This window comes from Typha latifolia, chromosome 6 (genome assembly GCF_019914945.1).
Source record: "Typha latifolia isolate L0001 chromosome 6, TyphaL0001v2, whole genome shotgun sequence".
NCBI lineage: Eukaryota > Viridiplantae > Streptophyta > Magnoliopsida > Poales > Typhaceae > Typha > Typha latifolia.
This window is the reverse complement of record NC_133091.1, coordinates 4,754,230-4,770,612: the sequence shown is the minus strand read 5'-3', so window position 1 is coordinate 4,770,612 and position 16,383 is coordinate 4,754,230. Positions and strand designations below refer to the sequence as shown.

At 35.7% G+C, this 16,383-nt stretch overlaps 1 protein-coding gene across 6 annotated transcripts; it reads left to right on the top strand.

Annotated features, from left to right (window-relative positions):
* The first annotated feature begins 6,582 nt into the window (after positions 1 to 6,582).
* On the top strand, positions 6,583 to 16,383 carry LOC140791270 (uncharacterized). Of its 6 annotated transcripts, none has more exons than XR_012109549.1 (6): positions 6,609 to 6,927; positions 15,128 to 15,181; positions 15,261 to 15,311; positions 15,403 to 15,536; positions 15,628 to 15,810; positions 15,953 to 16,383. XR_012109549.1 is itself a non-coding variant. In XM_073141747.1 (6 exons), exons 1-6 carry the CDS (start codon positions 6,676 to 6,678, stop codon positions 15,716 to 15,718), a joined length of 594 nt encoding a protein of 197 aa, XP_072997848.1. In that variant the 5' UTR covers positions 6,609 to 6,675; the 3' UTR covers positions 15,719 to 16,291. The 6 variants fall into 6 exon arrangements, 4 of the variants coding, with proteins under 4 accessions (XP_072997849.1, XP_072997848.1, XP_072997850.1 ...); XR_012109548.1 differs by having other exon boundaries at positions 15,908 to 16,291; XM_073141747.1 differs by adding an exon at positions 7,084 to 7,095 and having other exon boundaries at positions 15,628 to 16,291.

Below are 16,383 nucleotides of genomic sequence, written 5' to 3'. Positions count from 1 at the left end.
GGGATGCTCATGCGCTGGGCCCGGCCGGACTAGGCCAGTCTGGGCCGGGCCAAGACCGAGTAAGAAAACTCGGCCTCGGGCCTGAACAATACATGACCCAGTTCAGTTCAATTCCCAAGCTAAAGAAATTTGGACTTTTCTCATTTTTTTCCTTCCTTCCTTTTTCATGTGTGTGGACTTCTCCCCTGGTTGGAGTCCACATAAATTATTAGTGAAATATTTAATATGAATAAATAACACAACATCAAATCTTTTATTATCAACCATAAACTCATAGATTAGACCTTCTTAATAAATAGGTTTCGATAACTACACTAACTCTTTCTAATTATGCGCATATAGTATAGTAGCTGATGTATTGAGTGATAGTAGCAGCCGATATATTTCTCTAGAATAATAAAGGTAAGTGAATAGTTCTCGAATAGTTAAAATAGCTTATGTACCATTAAGTTTTCACTTTTTTCAAATTATAAAGTGTAACAAAAAATAGTACATTGATGGAGAGAAAAAAATATATTATCTTATTCTTTACTTATACACTTAATAATTTAATTAAAAATAGATAAGAGGGTACAATTAATAGTCAATAAATAGGGGTGGCAGATTTCAAATCGACCTAGTAATTCGACTTTTTAATGAGTTTGGGTTTAATGTGATTGTGTTTGAGTCATAAATGAGTTAACTAAGCTAACTCGGCTTCTAAATGATTGTGTTTGGATTTAAATCACATATTTGACTCAATATAACTCGTTCATTAATTGGGTTAGACGATCGAGTAAACCTATAACATGTTTTACCCATTACATGATATATATAACCTATCATACCAGTATCCTAAATCTTAAATCCTTAATTCTGGCATATTATAATCCCAAATTCAGCTTCCGCTACAGCAAGACGACAAAATATTCCTCTTTACCTCACTTTTTTTCTTATTCGGTGGTGCCAATGCGTCGTGATATTCATTGTTTAGATAAAATCTAAATTGCATCTATACTTAATAAAAAAATTTCTTGATTTTTGTTTAGAATTTTTGTTATGAAATACTTTTTTATTGAATTTAAACTTGATTATATCTATTTTGTCAAGCTCTTAATGATAAGGCAACTTCAACCCACTCATTTAATGCTAAATGGTCAAAGAATAATTTTTTTTTAAAAGTAGATTTTATTAATATATGTTAACTCTTCCGATTGCAAAAGGCCACAATAAAATCTAAGGTCAAAAACTAAAGTAAAGAATTAGGAAAAACACTAACCCAAGTATAGTTTTGGTTTCTACCAAGATTTGTAAGTCAATCCACTAATCTATTGGCTCCATGGTAGATGTAAGTAATTTTGTATGATTAATATTTTTAAAGAAAGAGGAAAATGTCATCTAAAATTGCATCAATAACTCACGTCGGTTGGTTCTTTCCATTGAACATATCTATAAGGAATAAAAAGTCTATCTCAATCCATATCTTATCAATGTTAATTTGTTATACCACTTGGAGTGCATCATTTACTATGGATGCTTCAGCCATCAATATATATTCATACTTCACATTTCTATAACCTGCAATTAAAGTATAGTTATTAGTCCGCTAGACTACAAAGCCCAAATCATCGAGTTTTATTGGACTAGTAAAAGAGCAATTAATTATTCTCTTCTATTGACGATACTTATTTTAAATGAACGTTACCCTCTTGCCTCGCTTCTTCTCGAGATAATGTGTTCAACTATTCATTTCTAACCACTTTCATGGATATTATTTTATCCATTCATCACTTCCTACAAAATTCGTTACATTCTATTTATATTGCTTTTTTAAATATTTTATATGAGATTTTGATATATCTATATGCAAAGGTATAGATAGAATGAATTAAGTGTAACAGTGTATAAATATTAAAGTTGGAGAGAGGGTATTTTTACTTATCTCTCACTTATTGCAGCAGGTGTAGAAAACTCTATAGGTAAGCGCAAAAGAAAATTAACTTCATGTGCTTGAAAATATATAATATTTTACCTATTAAAAAAGATGAGATAAAAAAAAGTTATATGCAAATTATGTGGTACAATGAATAACAGACAACAAATATGGCATTAGAAATATAAGGCGTCATATGAATACATGACCAAGATTAAAAAACCAAGATATGGGACAATTATTTCTTTTTAAACAAAATATTTATGTCTATGGAATTATCCAAGTTTGGACTAGTATTATGAGATTTTAATAATAACAATTATTAAGCATGAATCATCTTTTTAGTTTGTTGATTATGAAAGTATTGGTCACACTCTTTTTATAGTGAACATACAAATAGAAATACAATGAAGTTAGATGCTTTAAAAAATATATAAAAGGGTAGAAAGAAAATGTTAAAAATTTAATAGACGTAGTTCTTGGGAGGATAAATTTGAAATCCAACTTGTGGGCTTCCATAACTACTTATAAATAATTATGTCTTACTACGCACTTCTTTGATGATGATTTAAAGCTATAAAAAAATTTAAAATTTTTGTGCAATGCCAACTCTAAGCACCAATATTGTTCTTTCTAGATGATTCTTGGTGAGTAAGTTAAAAATTAATCGAAGAAGTTAAGTGGATATATTCATAAAAATATAGAGACCCTCTTTGGGGTGGGTGAGCGAGGGTGGGGTATTGGGGAATGATAATTAGAATTCAAATCAAATTATTTTTTGCACTCATATTTTTATCATTTTATTTGAAGTTTGCGATTATTAATCTATGTATGATCATATATATATATTACTATTAATTTTTCATAATAAGTTTTCACGGTTTGTGTCAGTTATTGAATGAGAGTGTTACGAATCAGATCTTGAACTATCCATTCGTAAGATAATCCTGAGATTTTGAGGACTAGTAATCTCAGAAGTCTTAAATCTAATGGCTTTAGAATAAAGTCAATTAGAGATCCAGATTGAAAGTTATAGTTAAAATAGTAGAGTAGGGTCAAATAGGGCAGAACAATAATTAACCGACATTATAGCGGTCATCGAAAGGTGGTGGACTGCAAGGGCATGGTGGATGCGGTAAAGTAAGGTGGTTGTTGGTGAAGAAATGTGGCTAGGGTTTAGAAGGTTGAGATAATTCTACGGCTATATTCTACTCCTAGAAAGATAAGGCAATCTAACGACTACGATAAAAGATAAAGACGATAAGAAATATTTGGCTAAACTCATATTTATTCTATGATAATCAATTAGAGCTGCACTCCACATATTTATAGAGGCTAACCCTAGACCGACTTTCATTAGGATTTGTTTTATTAGCTTATATTAAAGGTAAACACGACTTAGAGATAATCATGATTTAGCTAAATCAACATTCCTTATCTTTCTCAGATTAATCCTTCGTTTCGCCAAATCTGGAGAAGTCATAGATACCAAAGTTGTAGCTCTATAGGCTGACAACCTTATCCAGCTAGTTTGATATTATTCTGACATCTCTAGAATATTTTACAAATATTTTTCCGAAACCGCACATATTTGGATTTAGCTAATTAAATGAAATCCTAACCTACTAAGACTCTAACTAAACCAAATAAGTAAATAAGATAACTAGAATTAATTTATTGTGCCCAATGTCTCCATGATGTGATTCGATCTGACCTAGATCGCATCAAAGAGGTGTGAAGTAGGTAGTTGAAGAATAAAAATAAGTCAAGCTAAGCAAATTCCAGCCAAATTCTATTAGACGAGTTAAAATATACAAGCTTAGGTTGACCTGTGATAGGATCTAGGCAAACTTGATTTTAGCTAATCCAATAAGCTTTCAATACATGCTAAGTTAGGTAAAAAATGGCTTAAATCAAATTTTAGTTTTATTTCTTTTTTCTTGTCGGACATAAGCATGGCATGCTACAGAAGTGTGGTATTTTATATATATAATAAAATTTTTGCAGTGTTTCATAAGTGTGACAAAAAATTAAAAAAAAAATCATAAAAACTATATGCAATGATATAACAAATCGTCGCAAGTTGTCACAAAATATTTATAATAGTATAACACTAAGCTGAAACAATTAAATAATTATTTAAGATAATAACTACTATCACATATGTCCGTTATTTTCGGCACAAAGAAAATGTTCACCATTGAAATTAATTCTTTCATTTATAATGCTTTTGTGATAGTTATAACAACTAATATATGAATATACATTAGGTATGATATATATTATAAATAATATATTTTTACCAACAACTTATACCTATTACAAAATATAATTTAATATATAAAATATAATTTATTTTTATTTATTTTTATCATTTTGCATCCCTCTAGGTATCATAATAGTACAATATTTTGTCGCACTATTAGATTGTCATAAAAAATAGTTTTTTTTAAATCAAGTTATACTATTATCAATATTTATATGTTGTCAAAAAAAGTAATTTATATAAAAATAACTATTTGTACAATTATTTTCTCTAATACAAATGTACATTTAGTGCTATTTTGGAGATTATCTCAAATAAATCACAACTTATCATCACAATAATAAATAAACTCCTTGTGTAAATTTAATAAAATATTAACCAATAATTGTATTAACAAAACAAAACTAATTTCATAAACATGCTTACTAGTTAAATATAATTTGAGATAAAAAATAATAATTATTTAAATAACACATAAAAATATATCACGCTGTACAATAAATATTTAAAAAAGAACTATCTTGGTATTCCATGTCATTGAATAAGATCATTAAGTAATAATTATACATTTTTATTGACAATCTAATAAAAATAACTAATAATATTTAATTTATTTTTATATAATAAATTAAATTATTATGTAAAATATTATGTAAACTTATATGACTTATTCTCTACTAATAGTGATAATTTAGAGAGTAAAATTACATAAGAATTTAGTACTAAATGTCATCCCAAATTAGATGAAATTTCTGAAAAAGTAAATTGCATCTAATTTATCCATGTTTATATTGAGCTCATTTCATCCATTTGATTTTATTTCTTGGTAAGTTATTCTTACAATATTGCACATATTTTGTTCTATTCTATAGTTTCCGAAACAACTTATTGACAACTCTAAGATAACATTGCTATTATAGAAATATTTTATTATAATATGACTTGATAATCTTATTGCAAGAGGCACACCAAATATGATTAGGCATATTCGGACTAATGGCTTCAATGAAAATCTCCACTTGTGGGAGTAGATTCTCCAACATTACTAGCTTGAGTAGCAGAATAAATCTTTGATTGTAAATTTTCTGCATTCATAAATAAAAACCTTATTAGTTCATGCCTTTCAATTATCATATTAATATTTGACTATTTAAAAAACTAATCAAAATGCCTATTCAGTGCTTTTTGGTGTCTGTATTAACCCATTTTTCAATTTTCTTTCACTACTCATTTTAAGTATTTTAAGTTGATCAAGTTCACAATATAGTGTTTCTTCGTATTCATAATAATAATATCAAATTAATTATAATGATAAAATTTTCTGTTACATTAAATGAAGCTAGTGAAATTAATTATTACATCAAAGTGAGCAACCCTAGTGAAACTAGAATGTCTTAGCAAGTATGGTATCTTCTAATTTTTTTGATTAATTTATTTTATTTATGCTGAAGATAACTTATAAATTTATAAGTTCACTAGGGGGTTGAGGAAAAGCTACAAATATAGCTTACCATTAGGAAAAAAAAATACTACAAATCTAAAAACTATATATATATATATATACACACACACGAACTAATTTGTGCCCAGCTTGAACGGCTCATGGACGGATCAACGATTTCGACACCTCCAATATATATTATATATTTAGTTAGATTTTCTTATTAAAAATTATTATTATAATTATTTTGGCTATGCTATTCTAACTTTATATGATAATTTGCCATTATTTAAATCAATTAATTACAAATAAGATGATATTAAAATATAATTATGTTAGTAATTCTAAGATAAGTTATATCTAACATATCCCAGTGTACATTTCTCCTTTTTCTTTTTAACTTCTAATAAATTTCTATCTAAAATATCATTATAGAAGCTACCCATTCAACAATATTATTTTAAAGGTATTTTAGTAAGTTAGTATGCGTACAGTTTGATTAGAAAATATCCTAAAAGTAATTTAATAAGTAAGGGATAATCTCACTAATGTGCCATACAATATATTTTCTTTGGTACACATTGACACTTTTAATTATAGAAAACCTCTCAAATTTTATTTCCATTAGTTATTCATTAAATTATTCTATTAAAAAAGTAATATATGAGTGCCACATAATTAATTTTAAGTCCTTTAAGAACTATTTTTATCTTTTTTTAGAGAGAAAAAAAAAAGTTGAGAGCAAAATTTGAGGAGGGTGAGATAATTTTTATAATATAGGAGGACAATGTGAGAAAAAAAGGACAAAAAGGGGTGCACGTAGAAATGACTAATAATTAGGAGGTTTTAGTAGAATTATTCTAATAATTAATTCATAGAGTTAAGGACTTAATGTCATATAATATAATTTCTAAGTAAATGATGTTATTAAATTATTTATATTTTTCTTAAAGAAGTAGTTGTGAATGTGATATTTCTACGAATTTTTATGAATAGGGTCGAGTCGCTCACCCAGGGTTGTGACCTGCGTCCTGCCTCACTCGCCTATCACCCGCCATGCTCCTCTCCTCCGGTCCAGCTCAGAAACCGCCGGCGCCGAGGCCTCGCTGGTTCCCCCCGCGATCTCAGATGACCACAAAGGTGACCGTCTCTCTCGACTCTCCACGTGTCCCTCCTCTCCTCTCGTCGCAGCATTCGAAAACCACACTCCTCTCGTCGCAGTCCTCTCCCCCGCCCTTCCCGACCGACCTAGGGTTTCGCCGCGACCCCGAGCTCGGCCTCCTCGCCCTCCTCTTCGTCCTCTCGGCGGTAATCCTCTCTTTATCCACTTCATTGCTTTGATTCTGTGGAACTATAGATGTTGTATGGCAATTGCAGTCACCGTGTTAACTCAACATTCCTTTGATTGTGAGCTATTATACATGCCATTGATGCATTATCTGGAAAATTCATCGATTGATCCAGAGACTCTCCGAGGTAATTTCGAACACCAACCTCTCGATCGTTCTAGCTTACGTACGAATACCCTAAAATTGCAGTGCACACCGTTGCGATGCATAGATATCTATCTGCATATACCCTAATCAATCAGATTGGGGCATGGAAAGCCACCCGAACACCAAAGTTGGTGCTCAAAAACAAATTGAAAAGATCGTACTCTGCAAAAGCCTCTGTTATACATATATATACTTGTCTGGTTTTCTGTTGGGGGACAAGACATATACAGTGCATGCATCAACGACTATATTTAATGTTAGGTTACTTTAGTTAAAAAAAAATATAGGAACCTTCACTATTTTTATTTTTTTTAATATGAAACTATGATTGATTGTTATGACCCAGCTTTAGGGGGTCTAATGGGTTTGGTCGAGTATAGTTCTATTGGGTTGAGTCCATTTTTAATTTCTGCATTGTTTATTCCTGCATTGGGTTGGGTCTAGCCATGTAATCTTGCACTACTTGGCTAGGGCCACTTGAGTCATGGACCTCAATGGTATTGGATAGCCATTAAAGAGATTTATGCAAATCTAGTATGAATGCAATATTTTGGAGAATAATCGACCCAAACAAGTAACTAAAATAAAATATAGTAAGCAATAATTGATAATAAGTTAATCGATTAAAATGATCACTACTAGATGGAAGGAGAGAAAATCACTTCGATAAGACAGTAACTTCATCAATTTTCAAATAGGTATGTTGACAGTAAAATGGCTTAAAATATGGTGTAAATTTTTTTTCAAAGTTTAGGTTTACTAATAAATGGAATAGTAGTGATTTTACTTTGAAACCAAATCTTCCTCTTTACGTCCAGGCACCCAAAGATTCTCTTTCACTATTGGAATCTTCTGGACAGCAACATTAACCAATGAAAAGTAGAGATTGAAAAAATAGAGAGGTTTAGAGAGGAAGTAGGAGAGATTAGAGAAGAATCTTAAGATAGAGTAGGAGAAAGGGAGAGAAAGGGAGAGAAATGGAGAGAGAAGAAGACCACAGGAGAGAAAATGAGAGATTTGAATAAATCTTATTCAATCGTTCGTTGTTTCTTATACAATAACCCTTAAATATGTTAACAACTTTGATTGTAACTGATTCTAATAGGAACTTATTTTCTAATAGGACTCTAATTAATCATCTTACCTAAATTGACTAACCCAATTTAGGTAATAAATCAATGTGGACATCTCCCACATATAAGCTTACTGTAATTATCAATTAAAATTCTAATAGGAATTCATTTCCTAATAAGACCCGAATTGATTAGGCCTTACCTAAATTGACTAACCCAATTTAGATAATAATTCAATGCGGATATCCCCCGCATATAGGCTTACCCAATCTATCAATTGACTAATTCAATTGATCATTTAAATTAAAAATCAACTCAACAAATTAAATGTGAAAACAAGTTGAGCCTAATTAACTCAATTAGACTAAAATTGGACTCAAGCAACTTTATTTTGATCAAATTGAAGATGATGCCCACATCAGAGGTGCGGTGAGCACCTAAGGGAATTATAGAAATATGATGTTCTAATTTTTCCTCTCTCTCCCCTCTCTCTCTAGCTCTCACCTCTTTCCTCTAGTAGCTGACGGCGCACCAAGGTAGACTGAGCTCCACTAGTTGTGCTCCTCCCTCCTCGACTGAACTTCCCTCCATTCTCTAATGTAGCCTTCTCCTGTACCCAGTCTCCTCTAGATCTAGTAGCCTATTGTAGGTACTCGTCCAACTCCTCCATCGAGCTCCCCTTTCCACATTGTAGATGTTATTACTGTAACTGCAGCTTCTTCCCATCGAGCCCCCACTCCAACTCAGCTCCTCCCCCTCTTAGCTCCACTTCGGCTGCAACCCACCCTTGCTAATGCCCAACAACAACACCTTAATCGAGCTCCACCAGCAGCAGCCGCAAGCACCCTACACTGACACATATTCCGACCAACTTTGACCGCCCCGAGCATGCCAGTGGTATCAGAGCGAAACCTTCCTCTGACCATGACCACCACGCGAGCTACGACGAGTAGAAAGGCTACTGAGGAAGCATCGACGGAAAGAAAACCCTAAACTACCACCAGTGTCACTATTTTGATGTAGGCCGAAGCCTTCTCAAGTGCGCTGAGCACGCCGCCGATGGGGGAAGCCCCACTTTAGGAGCCCTTCACCACCCTTCCCCTCCAGTGGCTGTTGGAGTTGCAAGAGCGATCCTAGGAGGAGATGCAAGGGCTGAGGGAAGACTTGAGGGCCTTAGTCCTCGTCGGACGCGATCAAGACCAGCCGGCAAGGGTGGAATTACCCTCGTCTCTGACCGCGGTCTAGGTTGCTGCAACCCTAACTAGCCCTCTCCTTCCTTACTCACCTAGCCTAAGATCTCAACACTATCCTCCATACGACTTGGAGGAGGGAGAATCAAGCTGGTGGGCTGGCAAATCCCTATGCCGACAACAACACCAACTTGGGACAGTTGACTTCTCGCCGAAGTTACCCCTAGCCTAGACTGCCAATGGCCAAAGGGAGCCCCTCCCTCAACCTCTAGGCCCTATAGCACTGTACCCGTTTACCTCTAGATGACAAGAGGGAGGAAACTAGGAGCTCGCGCGGCACCAAGGGCGCGGGTAGGAAACCTAAGGTGCGGGATCTTTCTTTCCACCCAATCGCAGCCTTGATTGTCGCCACCATGAATGGATCACCCCTACTTCACTCCCCTGGCCCGAGACTACCTCACCAACAACCATTGACGCTCGGGGAAGGGCCTTTGCATGGCCCTAGGCTGCCTCACCACGGCCACTATGGACCAGAACGAGCGAGGGAGCGATGCGCGATTTTGGGGCCACCATGGCCAGCGCGGCCACTAGTAGTGGTTGAAGTAGTTGCTGTCCAACCAGTGAGGCAGTCACCTCCTTTGCAAGATCCTAGGTTGACTTACCACGGCTCCTATGGACCAGAACGTGAAGGATTGCACCCACGGCCAGTTCTGAACCCATTATGCATCGAGGCCGTGATGCGTTGGCTGGAACTAGGTGAATTTGGGTGCCAGTGAGAGGAAGATGGTCGTCGGCAGCGTGACCATGTGTTGCAGCCCCTCGATCCACTAAGAGTCAGACCTAAACAAGTGTATTACCCCAACCGCGCCAACGACATTTGAGGGTGAACGACACAGCTCGAATGTCCAAAATTTTAAGAAAATAACTTGTTGGATTGAAAATTTTGAGCTAAATAATTTTTTGATTATCAAGGTACAACAGAGGACGTTAAGGTGTTATTAGTGAGTTTTCATTTGGAGGGGGCTGCCCTCCATTAGTACTAATTGGTTAGTGCTCACAAACCGTTTGATAATTGGATGACTTTTATTGAAGGCCTTTTTAGACGATTTGACACCGTCGGGTTTGAGGATTATAATGCCACACTCTCCGAGTTAGTGCAGCAGACAACCGTAGTCGCGTATCAAGAGGAGTTTGAGTGGGTTGGTAGCCGGTGCCGACCACTCTGGCCACAGCCATTACTAGTTAGCACTTTTATTTTAGGGTTGCGCGAAGAGATTAAGGCCGATGTCCTTTCCTTACAGCCTCGGACTTTGAGTGAAGCTTTCGAAGATGCTACACGGATGGAGTAGAAGCATACCGCCTTGAAGAATGTGATGAGGATCACATGGACTAGCTAGAACAATGGGCAAGCACCAAGGGAAGCTAGTGCAGCTGACGAACCCGAGTTGGGCCCCAGGGCCACACCTACACTCTATGGCATGAAGATTGTCCCGAGACTAGTAGCAGGCCTTCGATGGGGAGGAATATGTCTTTTGGTTCACACTCTAACACCGGTACAAGTGGAGGAGCGATGAGCTAAAAAATTAGGCTTTTAGTGTGATGAGTGGTTCACTCTAGGCCATCGTTGCACCAAGGCCAGCGGGAGCATGATGCTGATTGACAGTCAGGAGGACAATGGGGACTATGTGGTTGAGGATGATATTGCATGAATGCCACTAAGGAGACATTGGCCGAGATCTCCCTACATGCTTACTCCGGCATGAGTGGCTCGAAGACCTTGAGATTGGATGGGCTAGTTAAGAAGTAGTGCGTGCCATCCTTATTGACACCGGGAACACACATAACTTCTTGGACGAGCATCTCATCTAAAGGATATAGTTAGAGACCGAGCCGATGTCCGGACTCGAGGTAGAGATTGGCAACGACACGAAGCTATGAGCGGATAGTTTGTGTTGCTAGATCGAAATCTGTATACAGGGATTGTCCTAGGTACATAGTGTTTGTGGAGATTGGGACTCATAATATTTGACTTCGGTAGCATGTGGATGGCATTCCGGCAGAATGGCAGAGTAGTTCGATTCAAGGGCATGAAGACGAAGCCAAGTCCGGCTTTGCATTGGATGATGGGGCAGCCCCATTCCTCCGTGGATAGGGGAAGACATAGTGGAGATACCCTGGCCACCAGCAACACCACCCGAGGCTACGAGTTGGGCTCGCATAGATCCAACTCAGAACATTCCCGACTTATCACCTTGAAGACTAGGTGACAAAAGCGTGATGGACTATTTTGACTCAGCTTAGGGAGGTCTAATGGGTTTGGTCTGGTATAGTTTTATTGGGTTGAGTCCGTTTTTAATTTCTGCATTGTTTATTCCTACATTGGGTTGGGTCTAGCCACATGTAATCCTGCACTACTTGGCTGGGGCCACTTGAGTCATAGGCTTGACTGGTATTGGATAGCCACTAAAGAGGTGCAGTGAGCACCTAAGGGAATTATAGAAATATGATGCTCTACTTTTTCCTCTCCTTCTCTCTCTAGCTCTCATCTCCTTCCTCTAGCAGCCAATGGCTCACCAAGGCAGACCGAGCTCCACTAGCTGTGCTTCTCGCTCCTCGACTGAACTTCCCTCCCTTCTCTAGTGTAGACTTCTCCCTTACTCTATTCTTCTGTAGATCCCTATCCTAGGAACTCATCCAGCTCCTCCATAGAGCTTCCTCTTTTGCACTGTAGCTGCCATTACTACAGCTGTAGCTTCTTCCCATCGAGCCACCACTCCAACTCAGCTCCTCCCTGTTCTAGCTCCACTTTGGCCACAACCCTTGCTAACGCCCAATAGCAACACCTCAACCCAACTCTACCAGCACCAGCCACGAGCACCCTACACCGACACATATTTCGACCAACATTGACAGAGCACACCATTGTTTAGGCACCTATATCAAAGGAGTTTTGACCAAAGTAGGACACACCCAACATTGTATTAAGATAAATAAGTTACAAACTTATTTACCTTGAGTAGATAATTTAAAATACACATGGATGCCACACTAACAAGATTCAAAAAATTGGGATTGGGATTAAGATCGGCCTCCCAAAAGAATGATATGTATTGGCTACTCGGGTCGGATCAGACTATTTTTAATTACATAAAATTCTAAATATTATTTTTAAATGTAAAAAAAATTCATAATTAAAAAAATGATAAAAAGAAGAAAATAGTAATTACTCACATATGAAGTTTAAAAGCTAAAAAAAGTACTAATTTGCTCAAAACTACTGCAACAAAGGAGAGAGAAATAGTGGAAGAAACAAAAAGAGAAAAGAAGACCGCAAAACATGGATCACTTTTTTCTCTTTTGGTTTCTTTTCTTATTGTTACCCTTGTTTAGTTGTATGGGCATAATTGGATCCTATATTTATACATATATTGTTGCCCAAAGATCTCCTTGTAATGATAGCTTTGTTGGTTGTTGCTAAATTTGATTGGTTCTATTCAAGGTTCCCAGTATTGGGATCGGGATCGGTATCGGCCGTCCAGAAAAACGATACGTATCGGCCGTTCATTTCGGATCGGACTATTTTTTAATTATATAAAATTCTAAATATTATTTAAAAATGCAGAAAAATGCAGAAAAAATTAGAAAAAATGATAAAAAATAAGAAAACAAAAATTACTCACATATGAAGTCTAAAAACTTAAAAATATGTATTAACTTACTCAAAATTTAAAACTTTGATGAATACTGAGCTAGTTCTCGTAAATTTCTATAGTCTTTATCATCATAATCACTATAAGTTTGTAAATATTGATGTCTGGGACCTGATGCTCCAAAAAGTGATTCCATCATACTAGTCATATTGTATGGATCTTGTTGTGTGATTTGTGTTTGAGGAGGATAATAACCAGCATTTGGATCTTGTGCCTGAGAATACTGAGAATACTGAGGATAATAACTAGCATATGGATCTTGTGATGACTCCAAATAATAAATACTCGATGTACCATAATCATAGGAACTAAAATGCATCTCATGACAACGTCGCTGATATATATATATGTTATCAGTTCTCTGTCTTCACTCCTTATGCCTCCTTGACTTTCCTCAACAAATATAGATAGAATGATCTCACCACCATATGTATCATCAGGACTATGACTGGTACTAGTAGGTATACTATCTCTTGCTGCCGAATGACTCGTACCAACCTCTGCCCTCGTCGTGGTCTCTCCTAATATTTCATTTAACCATGAGTTATCTCTGTCATCTAATAACCTGTCCTCTATTTCTCTGATCCATGGAGTTAAGGGGTATTCTTAATCAAAAACATGATTTAAATCAATCAGTTGTTCATTTTATGCATTTCTTCTTAATTTCTCTCCCTCAATCTCATATTATAATGACAAAAAACTAACTTCTCCAATTTTTTCATTGTCAATCGGTTGCGTGTTTCTGTGTGGATTAAGGAAAAAGTAGTCCAATTTTTTTCACATTGTGATGAAGACACAGTTTGACTTAAAATCTTCTTTGCTATTGGCGTCAAATTTTGGGGGTAAAATCATCATCTTCAATTTGACCAAAATAGAATTACTCGAATCCAATTTTGGTCTAATTGTTGATTTTTAATTCAAATAATCAATTGAATTAGTCAATTGACGAATATGGTAGCCTATATGGGGGATGTGTCTGTATTGAGTTATTACCTAAATTGGGTTAGTCAATTTAGGTAAGGCTTAATCATTATTTGTAATAAAAAATTAGTTCAATGAAAGGTTTGTCTCATTGAAATGTACTTAATTAGAATCTTTTAATATTCTAGGGAACGGGGAACATATAATCTCCCTATCCTTATTTTTCCTTTGGTTCATCACAACTAAGCGGCAATCAAAATTTTCCTCTTGAAACATGTATCAAACTCCGTTAGTTCATCTTCTGGTTTTAACAACTTAATTAGTCGCATTTTGCTCCTATATCTCCCGTCTCCTCATGTATCCCTGTTGTATCCTAGCCGTATTTGGAAATCCTCCTCTCATTTTTGGGAAATAGATACTTGTTTGACATGTGCATCACATGTTAATATTGTATGCAATGTGTGTCAGTGTTCGCCATAGTTTATTAAATATTTGATGTGGAACTAAAAACTTATTAGAATAGACATGCATAATGGGCTGAACCACGAGCAGGTTTAGTGGGTCAGGCTTTCGGGCCGGATCGGGCGCGCAAAGCGCCCATGCCCCGCTTTTTACTATCTCGAGCTCAGATTGGCCGGGCCCAAATCATGCGGGTTTGGGTTGGGCTTGGGCAGTTCGGGCTCAATGATCGTCTCTGAGCCCAATGGAGTATCCATGATTCATAGTTATATATGTATGTATATATATGTATATATATATATATATATCATAATCTGATAAAATATTATTTCATAATCTGAAACTTGAAAGTTTCATCCGAAAATACCAAACCGTTGGAAATACAATATATGGAAGTCACATGCCTGAGTGCAACCAAAGCCAATAGAAATATTTTGAACCTTGGAAGATCTGTTACGAGCACTCCACTGGTTGGTATTATTGATGCTCGAAGATATCCTATCTTAATCTGGAGACTTCCCATTATTTGTAAGTTGCTTACAACCTCAAACATCCTAGTACTTAGCTGTTCATTTTCATTGTACAATGAGTTTAAAAGTAGTCACTAATTATGCTCCTCTTTTTTCTTTGTTGTGAGTAATATTGTATTTGATGTACAGAAGTACCTCATAAATCCTGCTGGCTATACTTCTGCTTCAATATTAGTAATGGAAGTTAGTATGACTACTTTTTCATTATGATCTAAATAAATTTATGTCAGGAATGAAGTTCTCTTCATTGTACTTTTTGCAGGTAGTCGGATCATTTTTCTCATTGGCAATCGTTTCTCTCCCAGTCATGAGTGTAAGAGAATCTAGCGATTAGATAACACTCTGTTCATTGTGTTTACTGTCAAGAAATTTGATTGAAATTGCTTTGGATGTTCAATAATCAGGCTTTTAAAAGGTTAGAAGTTTCAGCAAATAAACTGTCAAAGGTAGTTTCAGAAGAAGTACCTGGAACTTTATCTTCACTGAAGCTATCTGGCTTGGAGATTAATGATTTGACAAGCCAACTTAACAGTCTGAGGTAAGCTTTTATTGGCAGTTGGCAGCTTGATACCACTACAATATTTTTATTGTACATTACATAATTCTCCACTCTGTTCTATATCTCTTAGGCAAAAAATATCAGGAAACCAATATGGAAAGAAGGGTAGACGAAAGAAGCCGAGTTTTCGTGCAGGAAGAAATAATTCAATAATTAACTGATTTGTCTAGCTTCAAGCAAAATGGATTATGTAAATTCTTTTCTTCCAAATGGGAAGCTGCAACCAGAATGCGGTGAGAGAACTAGTTCAGAGGTATGTGTGAACATGGTTGTACATACTACATGCAATTAGTTCTCTCATTTTTGGCATATTAAAATTTACATGATTTGATACTATATTTTTACCTTAGCCCTGTCATATGAACCTTAACATCGAACACTTAAATTCTTTGGAGATATACATGAAGTTATATCATGTCCCTGCTCGAGTCTGGCAGTAAGAGAAGTTGATCCTGATTGGTACTACCATAGGCTAGCATGAGAAGAAACATCCCAATGGGAGAGTAACTGGTTGCTTATCAAAAGTCCCAAGTGTTTAAAATCACAAGAACAATGAAATATTGAAGTTCTCCATGTCATGCAAATCAATCATGGGCAGGAATGGATAGCCTTCGCATGCCTGTAGAACTGGGGCAGTTATCTCTCGGTATCAATATGTTCTTTGAAGACAGATAAATTAACAATTGTAGATGTTATTAGACAATTATATGTGCTGACTAACTTGCTTAGGTCTATTCACAGTATAGTTAGTCTGTCGGTTTGGTGAAGAATTTCTTTTGAAAAATTCTGTTAGATTTTCTGAGAGTTCATGCGGTTTCGACACAAA